The sequence below is a fragment of the Eretmochelys imbricata genome, chromosome 8 (genome assembly GCF_965152235.1).
Source record: "Eretmochelys imbricata isolate rEreImb1 chromosome 8, rEreImb1.hap1, whole genome shotgun sequence".
Lineage (NCBI taxonomy): Eukaryota > Metazoa > Chordata > Testudines > Cheloniidae > Eretmochelys > Eretmochelys imbricata.
In genome coordinates this window covers 96035956-96050282 of record NC_135579.1, presented here as the reverse complement: position 1 = coordinate 96050282, position 14327 = coordinate 96035956, and the positions used below count along the sequence as shown (strand labels likewise).

Genomic DNA, 14327 nt, shown 5'->3' with positions numbered 1-14327 from the left:
TTAATTTAAAGAGAAAAATCTGAACAATTCTGCACCTATTAGTTTTGAATGACTTTATGAGAGCCCATTTTTTCCTCTGTAGTTAATGGCTAATTCCAGTGCATGTATGCAATGAGGAAAGCGACTATCATTCTAGCAGTATCTTATACTTAAAATACTGCAAATTTAAATCCAACAGTATTTAAATTAAGGCTGTAGGGGTATCTATTTACTGATTAGAAGAGGAAGTGTTTACATTGCAGTATGTGAATTACACAAGGAGTGGTACAATTTATCTAGAGCAATACTTAGCACTTTACCAACTTTAATATTAATTCTTCCTCAGAACACCTGCCTCATTTCAGAAATGGGGAAAACCAAACAAAGACTGAGACACAGAAATCCTTGTAATGTATATATAGGAATAAGAAATCTTCCTTTGTCAAAGGCCACACTGACAGGAGGTGATGTTAGAACAGAGGTTCTTAACTCCTTAATTGGTCCTTAGTCGGTTAACCCATACTGTTGTTGACAAAACATAATAAAGCTACCACACACATGGGATTATTAGATTTCAAATTCGGCTGTCTACCGATTAAAAAAAACTAATCATGATTAATCGCGCTGTTGATAATAGAATACTATTTATTTATATATATTTAGAATGTTTTCTACATTTTCAAATACATTGATTTCAGTTATAATACAGAATACAAAGTGTACAGTGCTCACTTTATTTTTTTATTACAAATATTTGCACTGTAAAAAAAATAGTATTTTTCAATTCACCTAATACAAGTACTGTAGTGCAATCTTTTTATCATGAAAGTTGAACTTACAAATGTAGAATGATGTAAAAAAATTAACTGCATTCAAAAATAAAACAATGTAAAACTTTAGAGCCTACATGTCTACTCAGTCCATCTTCAGCCAATCACTCAGACAAACAAGTTTGGTTACAATTTGCAAGAGATAATACTGCCCGCTTCTTGTTTACAATGTCACCTGAAAGTGAGAACAGGCACTCGCATGGCACTGTTGTAGCCAGCATCGCAAGAGATTTATGTGCCAGATGTGCTAAAGATTCATGTGTCCCTTCATGCTTCAACCACCATTCCAGAGGACATGCGTCCAAGCTGATGACAGGTTCTGCTTGATAACGATCCAAAGCAGAGTGGACCAACACATGTTCATTTTCATCATCTGAGGCAGATGCCACCAGCAGAAGGTTGATTTTATTTTTTGGTGGTTTGGGTTCTGTAATTTCCCCAGCAGAGTATTGCTCTTTTAAAGACTTCTGAAAGCATGTTCCACACCTCTTCCCTCTCAGATCTGGGACAGCACTTCAGATTCTTAAACCTTAAGTGGAGTGCTGTAACTATTTTTAGAAATGTCACATTGGTACGTCCTTTGCCTTTTGTCAAATCTGCTGTTTGTTTTAAGAACACTTTCACATGTGCTAGGTCATCATCTGAGACTGCTATAACATGAAATATATGGCAGAATGCGGGTAAAACAGAATAGGAGACATACAATTCTCTCCCAAGGAGTTCAGTCACAAATTTAATTAACACATTTTTTTTTTTTTTTTAAAAAACGAGCATCTTCAGCATAGAAGCATGTCCTCTGGAACAGTGGCTGAATGTTTAGCATATCTGGCACGTAAATACCTTGCAACACCAGCTACAAAAGTGCAATGCGAATGCCTATTCTCACTTTCAGGTGACACTGTAAATAAGAAGCAGGCAGTAGTATCTCCCATAAATGTAAATAAACTTGTTTTGTCTTAGTGATTGGCTGAACAAGAAGTAGGACTGAGTGGACTTGCAGGCTCTAAAGTTTTACATTGTTTTGATTTTGAGTCCAGTTATGCAACAAAAAACACAAAATCTACATTTGTAAGTTACACTTTCACAATAGATTGCACTACAGTACTTGTATGAGGTGAGCTGAAAAATAGTATTTCTTTTGTTTATCATTTTTACAGTGCAAATATTTGTAATAAAAATATAAAGTGAGTACTGTACACGTATTCTGTGTTGTAATAGATATCAATATATTTGAAAATGTAGAAAAACATCCAAACATATTTAAATAAAGGGTATTCTACTAAGTGCGATTAATTTTTTTTAATCACAATTAATTTTTTGAGTTAAATAGTGTGAGTTAATTGTGATTGACAGCCCTAATTTTAAATAACCTCTGGAGTTTGTTATAGGTGAAGCTGGTAGCATCACCTATAGGCAAGGCTGCCTGCCATTACCCATTTACGGGCATTGGTAGTTGTTTATAATAGAGTTGAGTGAATAATGGATTTTTCAGTGTGGTAGCTGAACTGAAAAACAAAAAGTTTCAATCTGAGTTTTCATTTTTTTCCTCACCAACAACTGAAAATTTCATTCAGATTGACTTGAATTGACATTTTGGAAAGAAATGTCACTTCTACTCAACTTTTTAAAAGTCTCTCCATCCTCCCCCTCTTTTTTAAATTCAGTCAGAAATAATTGCTGAATTCACAAATAAATTGGATTGCCTAGAAACTACGTGTTTTGGCACATTCACTATTTGCTGAACAAATTTGAGCTAGCTCTAGCTTATAACTTACCAAACTGTTTAGACTCAAGTTTCTCACGTTGAGTATGGGCGCCCCCTCCCCTTTAAGTTTAAAACACTTTAATGCCTTAGAGCAGGTACTTGAAATTTGGAAGGGAGGTCATGCTGATGCCAGAAATGTGCTTTTTGCAGTCGTTGTGAAAGTTCCCAAACTTGGCCAAGCTGTAAACCTTCAAAAATCTGAGTGCCTAACCTGGAGTTACCTGGTTCCAAATTTACTGAAGTGCTGAATGCTCATAATTGCAACTGAAGTCAAGAAATGTGTTTTGAACACATGAACTGCTACAAAAATAAGTATTCAGGAAAAAATTAGAGCTTAGGTGTTTTAAATTGGGAACCTGAAGATAGGGAACACTTGACAATTCTGGCTTTATACTCTGGCTCAACTCTGCATCTGTAAAATAGGGACAATATTACCACTTAATCTCAGAGAGGCATATAAGGCATTCTGTGGGTATGTCTCTACTTCAACCTGGAGGTATGATTTCCATCTTGAGAGACATACCGATGCCAGCTCTCATCAAGCTAGTACACTATGAACAGAAATACAGCCACGGTGGCACGAGTGGCTACCCCTCCAAGATGATAGCCACCTGCAGGTGTGTCTAACTCCTCGAGCCACGGCAGCTACATTCTTATTTTTATCATGGGTATATCTCCTCAAACCAGAAGTTTCACCTCAGTCTCAAAAGACAGCTATACCCACTATGGTGAGAGAAACCCCTATGATGAAATTATTAATTTTATATTCAACGTGGGGCTTGGATTGTGTGCATTAAATAATGCAATGTGAAGGATAAAAATAAATAGTGAAAGTAACCATTTGCCGAGTTCACTGAATGAGGTAGAGGTCCTGTGGAAAATTGTCACTAATTACACAATCACATACTATCAATGCATACACACAAGGGGGCCAAATAAAGGTTGCATGGGAAACCTTAAGTCTGGCAGTAAACGCTTGATGTGCAACCTTAAAATGATCTTTTAAAACAAAGTACATTTTTAAAAAGTGTGATTTAAAACTAACTCAGCAAAATTCTCTCCTCCATCCTGGTTTGTAATTTAGTCTTGTAAAATGAAATTATCTGAAATATGAAAAATTCCAATAGACTGACAGAAGTGAAATTGTACAAGCTCTTTGGAAAAAAGTTCATTAACAAACATCTCTCACCTGTGAAAGAACTAAAATTCAAAACCACCCTCAGGAGCATTTTATTCTGAGACATACACTGCAATGAGTGCAAGGTATGCAGAAATTAAGAAAAAAGAAAATCCCTGTACAAGGAATAAGATCAACAGTATTAGGTTCTAGTAGCGTTCTGATGAGCATTTAGATGTCCATGAGTCATGTAACTGTACTGGCTCTTCCTTCTTTTTCACTTTTTGCAATTTCCATTTTCTTCAGTGAAAAAATATCTAAAATAAAATTACTGTACAGATGGGGAATACAGGCATTGTAATCTGAAAAACAGAGAAGTAGGACCAATCAATATGAAAATTCTCCACAGATAAGAGATTAAAGAGAGTGTACATGCATTTGTGTCTAAAAAGGGTTCTGCCGTACCATTGCAGAATTCAATTAGCCACTGGGATAAATTACTTTTTGGAGGAACGTAAAATCTTCAGTTTATTCATTATCGATAATCATGGTAAGTAAGGGTAATTAGATTGCGCCTGATCTTTGCTAGGATTAACTGGTTACACTGAAAAGAAGTCTAAGAACAAGTGGCTAATCAATAAGTACTAATAATGCTCTACTAATTTTCACACACACACCCCCACCCCCCTTTGGTCTTCAGCCTTCCGTGGACCAGCTCCTATGGCATCGGCAGTATCCCTGGCTATCAGGAAGCAAGAATTCACACCATCCCACACAAGGAATTCAGTCCATATGCCTCAGATACCAAGAGAAACATGTTCAGAGAGAACATCAATCTCCCTATATACAGAAGCTGGTGCTTTGAAAACTATTATGTAGAAGTTAGGTTAGACATTCCCCATCTTCTGATTTGAATGATAATGAAACAAAGGTACAATTTATTATCCCTTAATTTTTATTTTTTTATTTTTTTTTAGAAGAATTTGGTTTGCACAATATGTATTTACTTTTAAATAACCTCTATTAGCCCTTCAGCAAGTACATAGTTTTTCCCCAACTTAAAACTCTTAGCAGAAATAAATATTTATTAAGTAGAACTTTTTTTTGGTAATATTTGTTTACTGAGGGTAAACATCAAGAAAAGGTAAAGCATCTAAGGAAGAGTTATTTTGATAGCCATAATATATATTAAAAGGGGAAATTATTGAATACTGAATGGTATATGTGTACAGATCAGCACAACATTTCTAATAAGACCCACAGACTCTTTCCAACTTATGTGCAGTAACACAAGTTCAGCAAAAATGGCCCCAGACATTTGTCTTCCTAATATTGGTAAGATTTTTGAAAAAAGTGACTATAGAGCTGAAAATTTAGATTTGATTCTTACCTTATTTACTGAGTCTTTGTTGCTACTATTGTTCCATTTTGAGCAGCTGCAGTAGGTATAAGAACATTCAGGTCAGGAGCATCAAAAAAGTATGCCTACATTATTAGATGGGAGTAGGAGTGAGAGTTAGAAACAAGACACAACTTCACCTTGACATGTTCATTTTCACAAGTTATATTTTACGCAGATACAGTTTTAGCATTTAGGCAAATTTTAGCTCTTTTCAAAAAGTCACACATTGTTAATTCAAAGGGTTTCTGTGGAAGGATCTTGATGTCAGTTTATTTGGTTGCTTGTAATTTTACTGTTGGAGAAGAAAAGAAAAATACCCACCACACAGAAGCCTCATTGAACTTCCGCTGGAGATTGCCGGTGAAATCCTGGCCCCTCTGAAGTCAATGGCAAAACTCCTATTGACTTCATTGGAGCCAGGATTATGACCTCCATACGTTGTAATTTGCATTGTACTGAATTTATGTACTTTGGAAGGCTAAAGGGTTTAATAGACCTTCTTGGGTTTGAACCTGTGGTGCAAAGAATCTAGCTATTTCAAACCTGAAGTTTGGATGATGCCTCCTCAGCTTTGTACAAAAGGGGGAACAAAACTAGAAGTAGTTTATGTTCTCTTCATTACACTTAGCACTAGGTTTTCCTGTTATTCTGCTGGAGCTAGTTAGTTTACAGAGATAGCAAGTTTTTATCTTACACATAAATAGAAAACACTATATACACTGAACATTTTATCATCTTTAAAAGAATAACCTTTATACTTACCTGAATTAGATGTTAATTGCATATGATACAGATTAATGCTTTAAAAGGTTGCTGTCATAAATGCAAGGGATACTTAAGACTGCTATATGAGGAACAATTTATGCTAAAAATGTAACCATCATTGCTACTTTTATGTAGAAACTCTAGGAGAGAGATCTACAAAACATTTTGTGCTATGTTTGAATATTCATGCTTGTCACATGTATTGAGTTTTTTTTAGAACAACATCCTTATGTTTATGCTTTGCAATTATCAAGAGATCTGCTAAAACAAAAAGCTCCACAAACCCCCTTGATTTTAATATAAAGCGGTTATTGTACAGATTGATTTAATGCAAATAATATATATCTTAGATGCTAAGAAAGAACATTATCATACCAAACAACCAATAGCAAGCAGGGCATGAAGAAGTACAACAGTCACCATAGTAGCCAGTGCAATCCTTCGGTTATCGTCTCTAACAGCAGGCCAAAATGTCATTACTAAAACTGACCCCGAAAGGCACAGAGCAAACATTACCAAGATCCATCGTACAGCTTTTTGTGGAATAATCCACAAAATCTGTTTAAAAGAAGAGAGAGAGAAAAGGCCTTATTAAATATCAGGATATATTTATTTAAGTCACTATTTATAGCATAACAGCTCCATATATCACATCCATTCACCAGAACTGTTAGCAGGTACTATTCACGCTTCATTTGGCACCAAAACATAAAGGCTTCTATCACCCAAGCTAAGAGGAGACTCTCCATTAGCTGTATCAGTACCAAGGTTTACTAGCTGGAACCAATGAGATAACTGTAACAAATAAGAACTAAAGATTACAGTGAGAGCACTTCAATAAGAGTTCCACTGGTTTGAAAGAATTTACCAGTCCCTGAGATATTCTCTAAAATGAAGAATTCTAGTGTAAGTGGTAAAAATCTGTTGACATTTTTTAGATTGTCAACTCTATGTCCTGTAGGCTGCAGCCACTGAAGGAACACATTACACAGATAAGCCGGTCTAGTATTCCATCTAACAGAGATAAATGGCATAAATACACAATAGGCAGCCTGTTACATAATTTAAGGAGTTAGAGTACTCATGTCTCACAGGATACACATATGAATGTCATGTACTTTCCAGCCAATCTTTTCATTTGGAAGGTAAAAACATATACCAGCCAACATAGCCACGTAAACTTTCCATTCAGACAACATTTAATAAAAATTCTTGAGATGTTTCAGAATACATTGGATGATGCTCTTTAGGCCATACTTACAGCTGTTGGAATATAAATAAAGAGTGAATAGCCATAGACACACACTATCTCAAGAAACGAGTAGGAGACGATGCTCATAACTTTACTATTTCTCCACATAAGGAATCCCCAGAGAGCCAGAGGAACCAGCCAAGCATAAGCATAGATAGCTGTTGCAGCTATGGACACTGTAAAGAGACATTAAAGAGATTTAGTAACACTAAACACCATCATTAATTGAATTTTTTGCTTCAAATTAAAGTGCTACTAGGAACAACGAAGATTACTTTAAGGAACAATGGCAATTTTTGCGTTTATGTCTTTTTTTTTTTGTTCTTCTTTTTCTTTTTAAAAAGTCTACCACTATTATAAATTAGTGCTTAAGATTATAGGGGAAAGGTTTTTTTTCTGTTTTCAATGTTTTTATTTTGACTATATAAAAATGACATCAGTTTCAGTATTTTCTGTGGGTACTCAATTTGCCATTTGTGTGGAACCATGGAAAGAAAAACCCACTTAAAAAAATAGAAAAAGAATATTAAGGACCACAAAAACTGGGAGGAGAGCTCAGAAGGTGTAATATCTGAAGCTACCTTTAACTCATTTATTTTAAATTGACAATATACCTTTAAATATGTCATGCATTTAAAAACAAGTGTTCTTTTATAGGTATTGCATTCTCTTTCACAATATAAATGAGAGCCAAAGGACAGGCAATTGCTTACCCACTCTCTAACTTCATTAGAGCAACTCATAATGATTAAGCTTTCTTTACTGATTTTGTATCCCATCATGAAGTAGGAACTTCAAGCCTTTTGTTAAGTGGACTGAGTGATTATTACTGTATGATCTGCTGAAATTCTATTTAACTTCTTACATGAACACTATCTATCAAGAGATGTCTATACACCTACAACTTTAATTATTTTTGCATCTCTCTGGAAGTGGAAAGAGACCGTTATCAAAAAGTTAAGATAAAGCAAAGCTCTGACTTCTACATACAGATTTGTTTAAAAAAAAAAAAACAAAAAAAAACAAACAAAAAAACCCTAAGAGATAAGGAAACAAGAATGAGAACTACTTACACACCTTTTCTGAACTCAGGCACATACCGATATGCAGGTTTACCCAGATGGATGAAGAAATTTGAAAGATTACCACTAATAGCAATGGCAAAGACTAATGTGGCACATATCCAAAATGGACCTTAAATGGAAACAAATCAATTTAACAACAAGGTAGTTCTACTGCACCCCACCCTTGTACTAATTTTAACAAAAGAATGAATTTCAGTAATGTAGCTATTAAATAAGGTTAATGTTACAATTGGTACACACCATAAAGATCTGGATTGCTGCGTATATATAGTCTTACAAAGTTTTTTCCTGGTATTGGGAAAACCGAGCCTTTTATTCTGTCTAGGACCTAGGAAAAAAATACAATCATGTTACTGAAAACGAGAAAATGCACTATGAAATAACTATAAAGCATCTATAAATATTAGTCCACAGTTAAAACTGTTAAAACGCTGTAATTCCCTTTGTGTGAAGTAAGAACTAATATGAAGAACAATTACAAACCTGATATGTATCCACATCAAAGAAAGTCTGGTAGTATTCAAATGTCCAGAAGGGGGCACTTTTCTTCTGTCCTGCAAGTAACTTGTAAATAGGAAAGATAATTCAATAGAAATTATTACAATCATCCAATTTACTTAGTAAGTCATTTAATGCCCAGTAATATTACTTACACCATAGTTAGAAATAATTCTCTTACTTCCCATTATTCTCTCTCTTTCTTTCTCTGGTATTTGTTAACAGCAGAAGATATTTTCTATGGGGTTGCATATTCTAGATGTGCAAATAGGAGGTAGGAATCTCAAAACTTTTTGGTTAGGAGGTTTACAAGTAATATAACTGCCATTAATAATTAAGTGTCTTGTTCAACTAGCCTTTCAAGTCTAAAAACCTCAACCCCACCCCTTATGCTGTATTACCACCAAGTCTCTTGAAGTCAACTACATCTGAGCTTCTTCCAGTCGCCACCTTATAATAGGTGTAAGTGGGAATTAAAGTATGTACTTCCATCAGAACTGACAGAACCACCAAAGAAGTTCCCTGCTCCTTCCTGATAAAAGTGTTGACTGTTGTAAAAGGTATTTAGATACTTCATGTTGATGGGGGCATTATAAATGTGTTATTATTACCTCAGTTTTATCTGAGTCATCAGTCCCCAGTAACTCATCATCCTCCTCTCTCCTAGAGTCTTGCAGAAGGCCATACTGATTCTTGAGGTTTTCACTAGGCTCATCAATACTTATTGTGGTGGCATCTGGGTTTCCTGCCAGCAAGTTAGCTGCATCATCAAATTCTGAAAATAAGCACATTACAACAAAGGTGATTTTCAAGGTTAAAAAAAAAAAAAAAAGCTTCATTTTAAGACTGATATATCATCAATCCTTAGGCCTTGTCTACACTGAAGTTTAGTTGATGCAAGTTACACCAACAATCCAAAACCACTATAATTACATTGCTTGTGTATGTTCACACAACGCTCCTTCTGTCAGTGGCGCACATCCCTAGTTGATGCTCTAGGGACTGACAGAGAGATCGAGAGAGAGCAGTGGGTACCTATCCCACTGTGCTATTCGCTACCTTCTGCAGCTAGGAGTTGTGGGAAGACAGAGTGGATTGCAGTGCAACATGGGTATGGGCTCAACAGCCCATGATGCAGTTTTTTCTGTCCCATCATTCCATGGGCTTCTGATTGCGTTTCACACCATTTTTCAACAGCCCCTGCAGAGTAATTAGGCATTTCAACATTTCCGTTTGCTCCTCCATCACTTTTATCATCCACTTCTGGCCGATTAAAATTGCTCCTGGCTCTCCCTCCTGTCCTGCGTATTATATAATTTTCATTTACAGTCTCTCTCGACGCCCTGTGTTCTTGTTTTTCGGTGTCTAAGGATTGGAGCACCTCTCAAAAAGGGTCTTTCTTGCTCCTCCTCACCCACTCCGCCAGTGCATAGGGGTTCTCCTGAAGGCGTCTACAGAAGCGCAAGAAACAATACACAGAAGCATGATTGTTAGTGCACTCACAGCATCGAATCATGACAGCATCATATCAGGATAGTAAAATACACCTCTTTTAAAATACAAATCAGTTTCTCACTGTCCCTTGGCAAGAACATAGCTAAGGGAACACCCTAAACATGGTGAGTTCAGCCGGGGCAAGGGTGAAAGCGGGGACTAAAGATAGGGCAAAGGATCTAGGTGTTTTTTTAAGGGGATCACTGCAAATGACTAGGGACAAAATTGTAAATTCTGCCACCATTTTCTACAGGAGTGGGGGGGTCACTGAAACCAATATCTCACTCCTGAAAGCAAGCAAGAACGCAAGGGTAAATCTCCTGCAGGCATGCGGCTTCAGACCTGGTCCCTATGCTGGTTGCCTGTTTGACAATTAGAGTGGGAAAGTTTCTTACAATGGGGGAAGGAATAAAGCAGCTCTGCCAAGGAACCTTCAGCAGAGGATTGGTGAGTACCTCCAGGAAAGTTTCCCAGAGATCTCGCTGGAGGATTCTCATGAAATCTTAGTGTGCATTAACACATGGATCCGCCCTACTGCGTAGCTGCACAGGGGAATGTGAAGCACACACAGACACAGCTAGTTGTGTATATTTCTATCCCTTAACTCACTTCTAGCATACAACAAAGCAAAGGACAGCTATACCTCATATAGCTGAGCAGCATCAACTCAGAAAGATCACTTACCAGAGCTCCTCTCTCCTGCATCATGTGTGCAAGAGATGGAGTGGTGGGACTGGCTCGAACCCTCCTGGGTCAAGAAGAGGTCCTGGCCTGCCACTGTACAGGACAGCCCGTCGCCTTTCACATCTCATCCTCCAACTCAACCTCCTTGTTCACCACTTCATTTTCAGGGTTGAATCCAGTCTGATGTCTCCAGCCCCCCCGAAGTGTCCATGGGGCTCTTGGTGATGCAGGTGGGTTCGCCGCCGAGGATGGCATCCAGCTCCCTATAGAAGCAGGTCTTCAGTGCAGCATCTGAGCAACGGTTTGATTCCCTTGCCTTTTGGTACATCTGCCTCAGCTCCTTTATCTTTGCACGGCACTGATGCGTGTCTCGTTTGTAGCCCTTATCCAACATGCCACAAAGTTCCTATGGCTTGAGTGGAGCTGGGACTGCACAGCCTCCTCTCCCCACAGCGCCAGCAGATCCAACAACTCAAGTGTGCTCCAAGCGGGAAAGTGTTTGCTGCGTGGAGCCACCATGGTCAGCTGCGAATATGCAATGTGAGCTCTCCATGACAAGCAAACAGGAAGTGGAATTTCAAAAATTCCCAGACCTTTAAAGGGGGAGATGCAGACACTTGTGTATCTGGGTACAAGGCAGTGGGGTTTGAACTGCTGACCAGAGCAGTCAGGATGGGCACTGTGGAACACCTTCTGGAGGCCATTTACAGTGACATAACCAAGTGCAGTGACTACACTGACAATTTTATTGTTAAAACTTTTGTCGCTCAGGGGTGTGAAAAAACACGTCCCCCCGAACAACAAAAGTTTTAACGATGAAAAGCACTGGTGTGGACAGCGCTTCGTCAGTGGGAGCCATGCTCCTGGCGACAAAGCTATCACCCCTCGGTGCAGATGGTTTTATTTTGTCGCTGGGAGAGCGCTCTCCCAGAGATAAAAAGCGGCTACACAGCGCACCTTACAACAGCGCAGCTGCAGTGGCAGAGCCGCACCATTGTAAGATATGCGGTGTATACATAGCCTTTGTCAAGACAACTTTGTTTCTACACCTCTTGCTGAGGTGGTTTTATTTTGTTGGCAAAGCAAGAGAGTTTGTTGGTGGAAGGAGCACTGTAGTGTATAAACCTCCACTGTTTTGTCGATGAAAACTGACTTTTGTCCACAAAACTCTGTAGTGTAGACAAGGCCTTAGGGTTCATGTTACTAGCGTGGGCATGCCAAGTGTGAATGGTTTCCTAAAGCCTCAACTAGCTCAGGTTAAGCTGGGTGCTCGTTCAGTTAATGGAGTGCTGTGCCTTCTCTCCAACTAGTCTGCCTTCTGTGTGCTAACTATATATCACAGACTTAGCTCCCCATCCTTCAGTCAGAGTCACTGGACAGACCTTTATATCCACAACCAGTCAAGTGGGGCCCTGCACTGGTGCAGGCAGCTGCCTGTGCAGAACTAATTTATGATTAGACAGCCTTAGCCCTCAAAGATATCTGCTTTAGAAATAACTTTATCTTTAAAAATAAGTTTGACACTATGTCCATTTTAAGGTCTGATCCTATGTATAGGTGAGAACGTTCTCATCTCTGCACCCACTGAGCCAGTTCTGCTCAGCTTCAGCTCAGAATTTACATGAGTATAACCAATGTTTTCAGTCAAGATAGAAATAACATTTAATCGCCTAAGTTCTTTGAGATGCTCATCTAAAAAGATGCTCTGCAAGAGTGAAACAGTTAAAGACATTATTTGTGTAAACTTGTGTTACTTAAACTCACATTCACAGGGAACCAAAGCAAAGGCTGCAAGCACTTTAAAAGAATCAATTACTGTCACTTGTTCATTTTTCTTAACATGAAAGTTTTGGCCCAAGTGTAATTTGACAATTTACCTTGAAACTTTAAATCATCCACAGTCGCCATTCATTCACTAGGCTCTAGAATGAGTATTCAGAGCTTTAAAATATCTGAATAGCAGATCAAAAGTTAAACATCTAAAATGAAAAATAAGTGACTGAAAATATTTTTAAATGCAGTTTTTCTCTCACTACATTGATGAAACAGGTATTTGTAGCTTCCCCCTCTCTTCAGCATGAATAGTATAGGTAGGGTATTAAGATTTCCTGCAAAAACATAGAAGTTTAGATATTACAATGTCATTATACTCAGGCATATAAGGAGATTTAAAACTAGTTCTGATGTTTGTGGTAATGAAGATCCAATACCACAGAGTAAGGGTTTACCCCTAACATCCTGTCCAAATACCACTTTGGCTAGTTACAGTTTCCTTTCTTTTCCTCCTACTGTAGTTAATATTAATGTGATATTCTTCATTTCTTGTCCTAACCTGTTGTACAATGTTCCTGTGCACAGTTAGTCAGTTTCACCCCAGAAAAGGTGTATTTCCAGGGTGGGCACATATATTTCAGCTACCTCATAGGAGTGTTATAGAGTGCAATTCATTTCTGGAGTACGTATGCAGACGCTCAACTAAGAAATATAGAAATTATTGAACAGTTGGAGGGGGACACTCAGGGGGCAGTTTCCATCCTTCCCAAGGGTCCCTGCATCTTCAGGCTGGCCCTAAGCCACAAGCAGCAGCCAGCGCTGCAGGGACAGACAGGCAGCTCCCTCGGGAGGCTCGGGACTGGTCATAGTCCCTCCTGGGCTCGTCACACACGGGGGACGTATTGTCCGTTCGCTCTATGTCAGGTGGGGGTGAGTCTGGCAAGGATCCCGGAACATCTCCGGGGAGCGGCTCCTCCGTGCGGGAGACAAAGAGCGGGGGGGGAGGGAGAAGACGGGGGTAGCTCCCCTACTAGCATCCCCCCCGAAATGCACCCGCCGGGGGAGGCGAGGAAGGACCCGGGCACAGGGGAAAGGGAGGAGCACCTGGACCCCCAGCCCAGCCCAGCCCGCCGACCCGGGACCCGGCCTTCGCCCCCACACGCCCCGGCCCGGCCCGGCCCGGCCCGGGCCTGCCCTGCACGCGCCAGCCGGGGGAGGCTCTCCGCGGCCCGCAAGAAGCCGGTCCGGGCCAGGGCTCTCACCTGGCGGAGCCGAGCGGCTCGTGAGGCGGCGGCGGCGGCCTCCAAGAGCTCGGCCGGGCGTTGAGAAGATAAGCGGAAGGAACCAAGGCCACCGCGACGGAGCTGTGTTGCCGGAAGCGAGAAACTGACGGCTCCCCTCGCTCCGCCCTGTGACAGAGACAGGAGCCCCTGGGCTGCGCCAGCCAATCAAGAGCTCAGCTACTCCCTTTCCCCCGCCTCTCCTCCGACACAGGCCTGAGCCCCGTTGGTAACGCCGGCCAATCAGGAGCTCAGCTCTCCGCGCGCTCTCCTTCTTAAAGAGGTAGTGCAGGCTATGGGGCGGGGATCAGTGGGAGCAGCCTGGCTGCTTGCGTCATCCAGCTGCGCGGGCAGTACCTGATGGCGTGCTCGGCAGCTGTGACCAGCACAAGCTGGGCAAGTC

At 39.8% G+C, this 14327-nt stretch overlaps 1 protein-coding gene across 3 annotated transcripts; it reads right to left on the bottom strand.

Moving 5' to 3' along the window:
- Positions 1 to 3775: 3775 nt before the first annotated feature.
- On the bottom strand, positions 3776 to 14030 carry YIPF1 (Yip1 domain family member 1). Of its 3 annotated transcripts, none has more exons than XM_077824273.1 (10): positions 13907 to 14030; positions 12749 to 12979; positions 9305 to 9468; positions 8679 to 8759; positions 8436 to 8523; positions 8188 to 8304; positions 7120 to 7286; positions 6234 to 6416; positions 5082 to 5176; positions 3776 to 4053 (listed from the first exon to the last, which is right to left on the bottom strand). In XM_077824273.1, exons 2-9 carry the CDS (start codon positions 12777 to 12779, stop codon positions 5087 to 5089), a joined length of 921 nt encoding a protein of 306 aa, XP_077680399.1. In that variant the 5' UTR covers positions 12780 to 12979; positions 13907 to 14030; the 3' UTR covers positions 3776 to 4053; positions 5082 to 5086. The 3 variants fall into 3 exon arrangements, with proteins under 3 accessions (XP_077680399.1, XP_077680398.1, XP_077680397.1); XM_077824272.1 differs by lacking the exons at positions 12749 to 12979; positions 13907 to 14030 and adding exons at positions 9753 to 10144; positions 10872 to 12673 and having other exon boundaries at positions 6279 to 6416; XM_077824271.1 differs by lacking the exons at positions 12749 to 12979; positions 13907 to 14030 and adding exons at positions 9753 to 10144; positions 10872 to 11718.
- Positions 14031 to 14327: the final 297 nt, after the last annotated feature.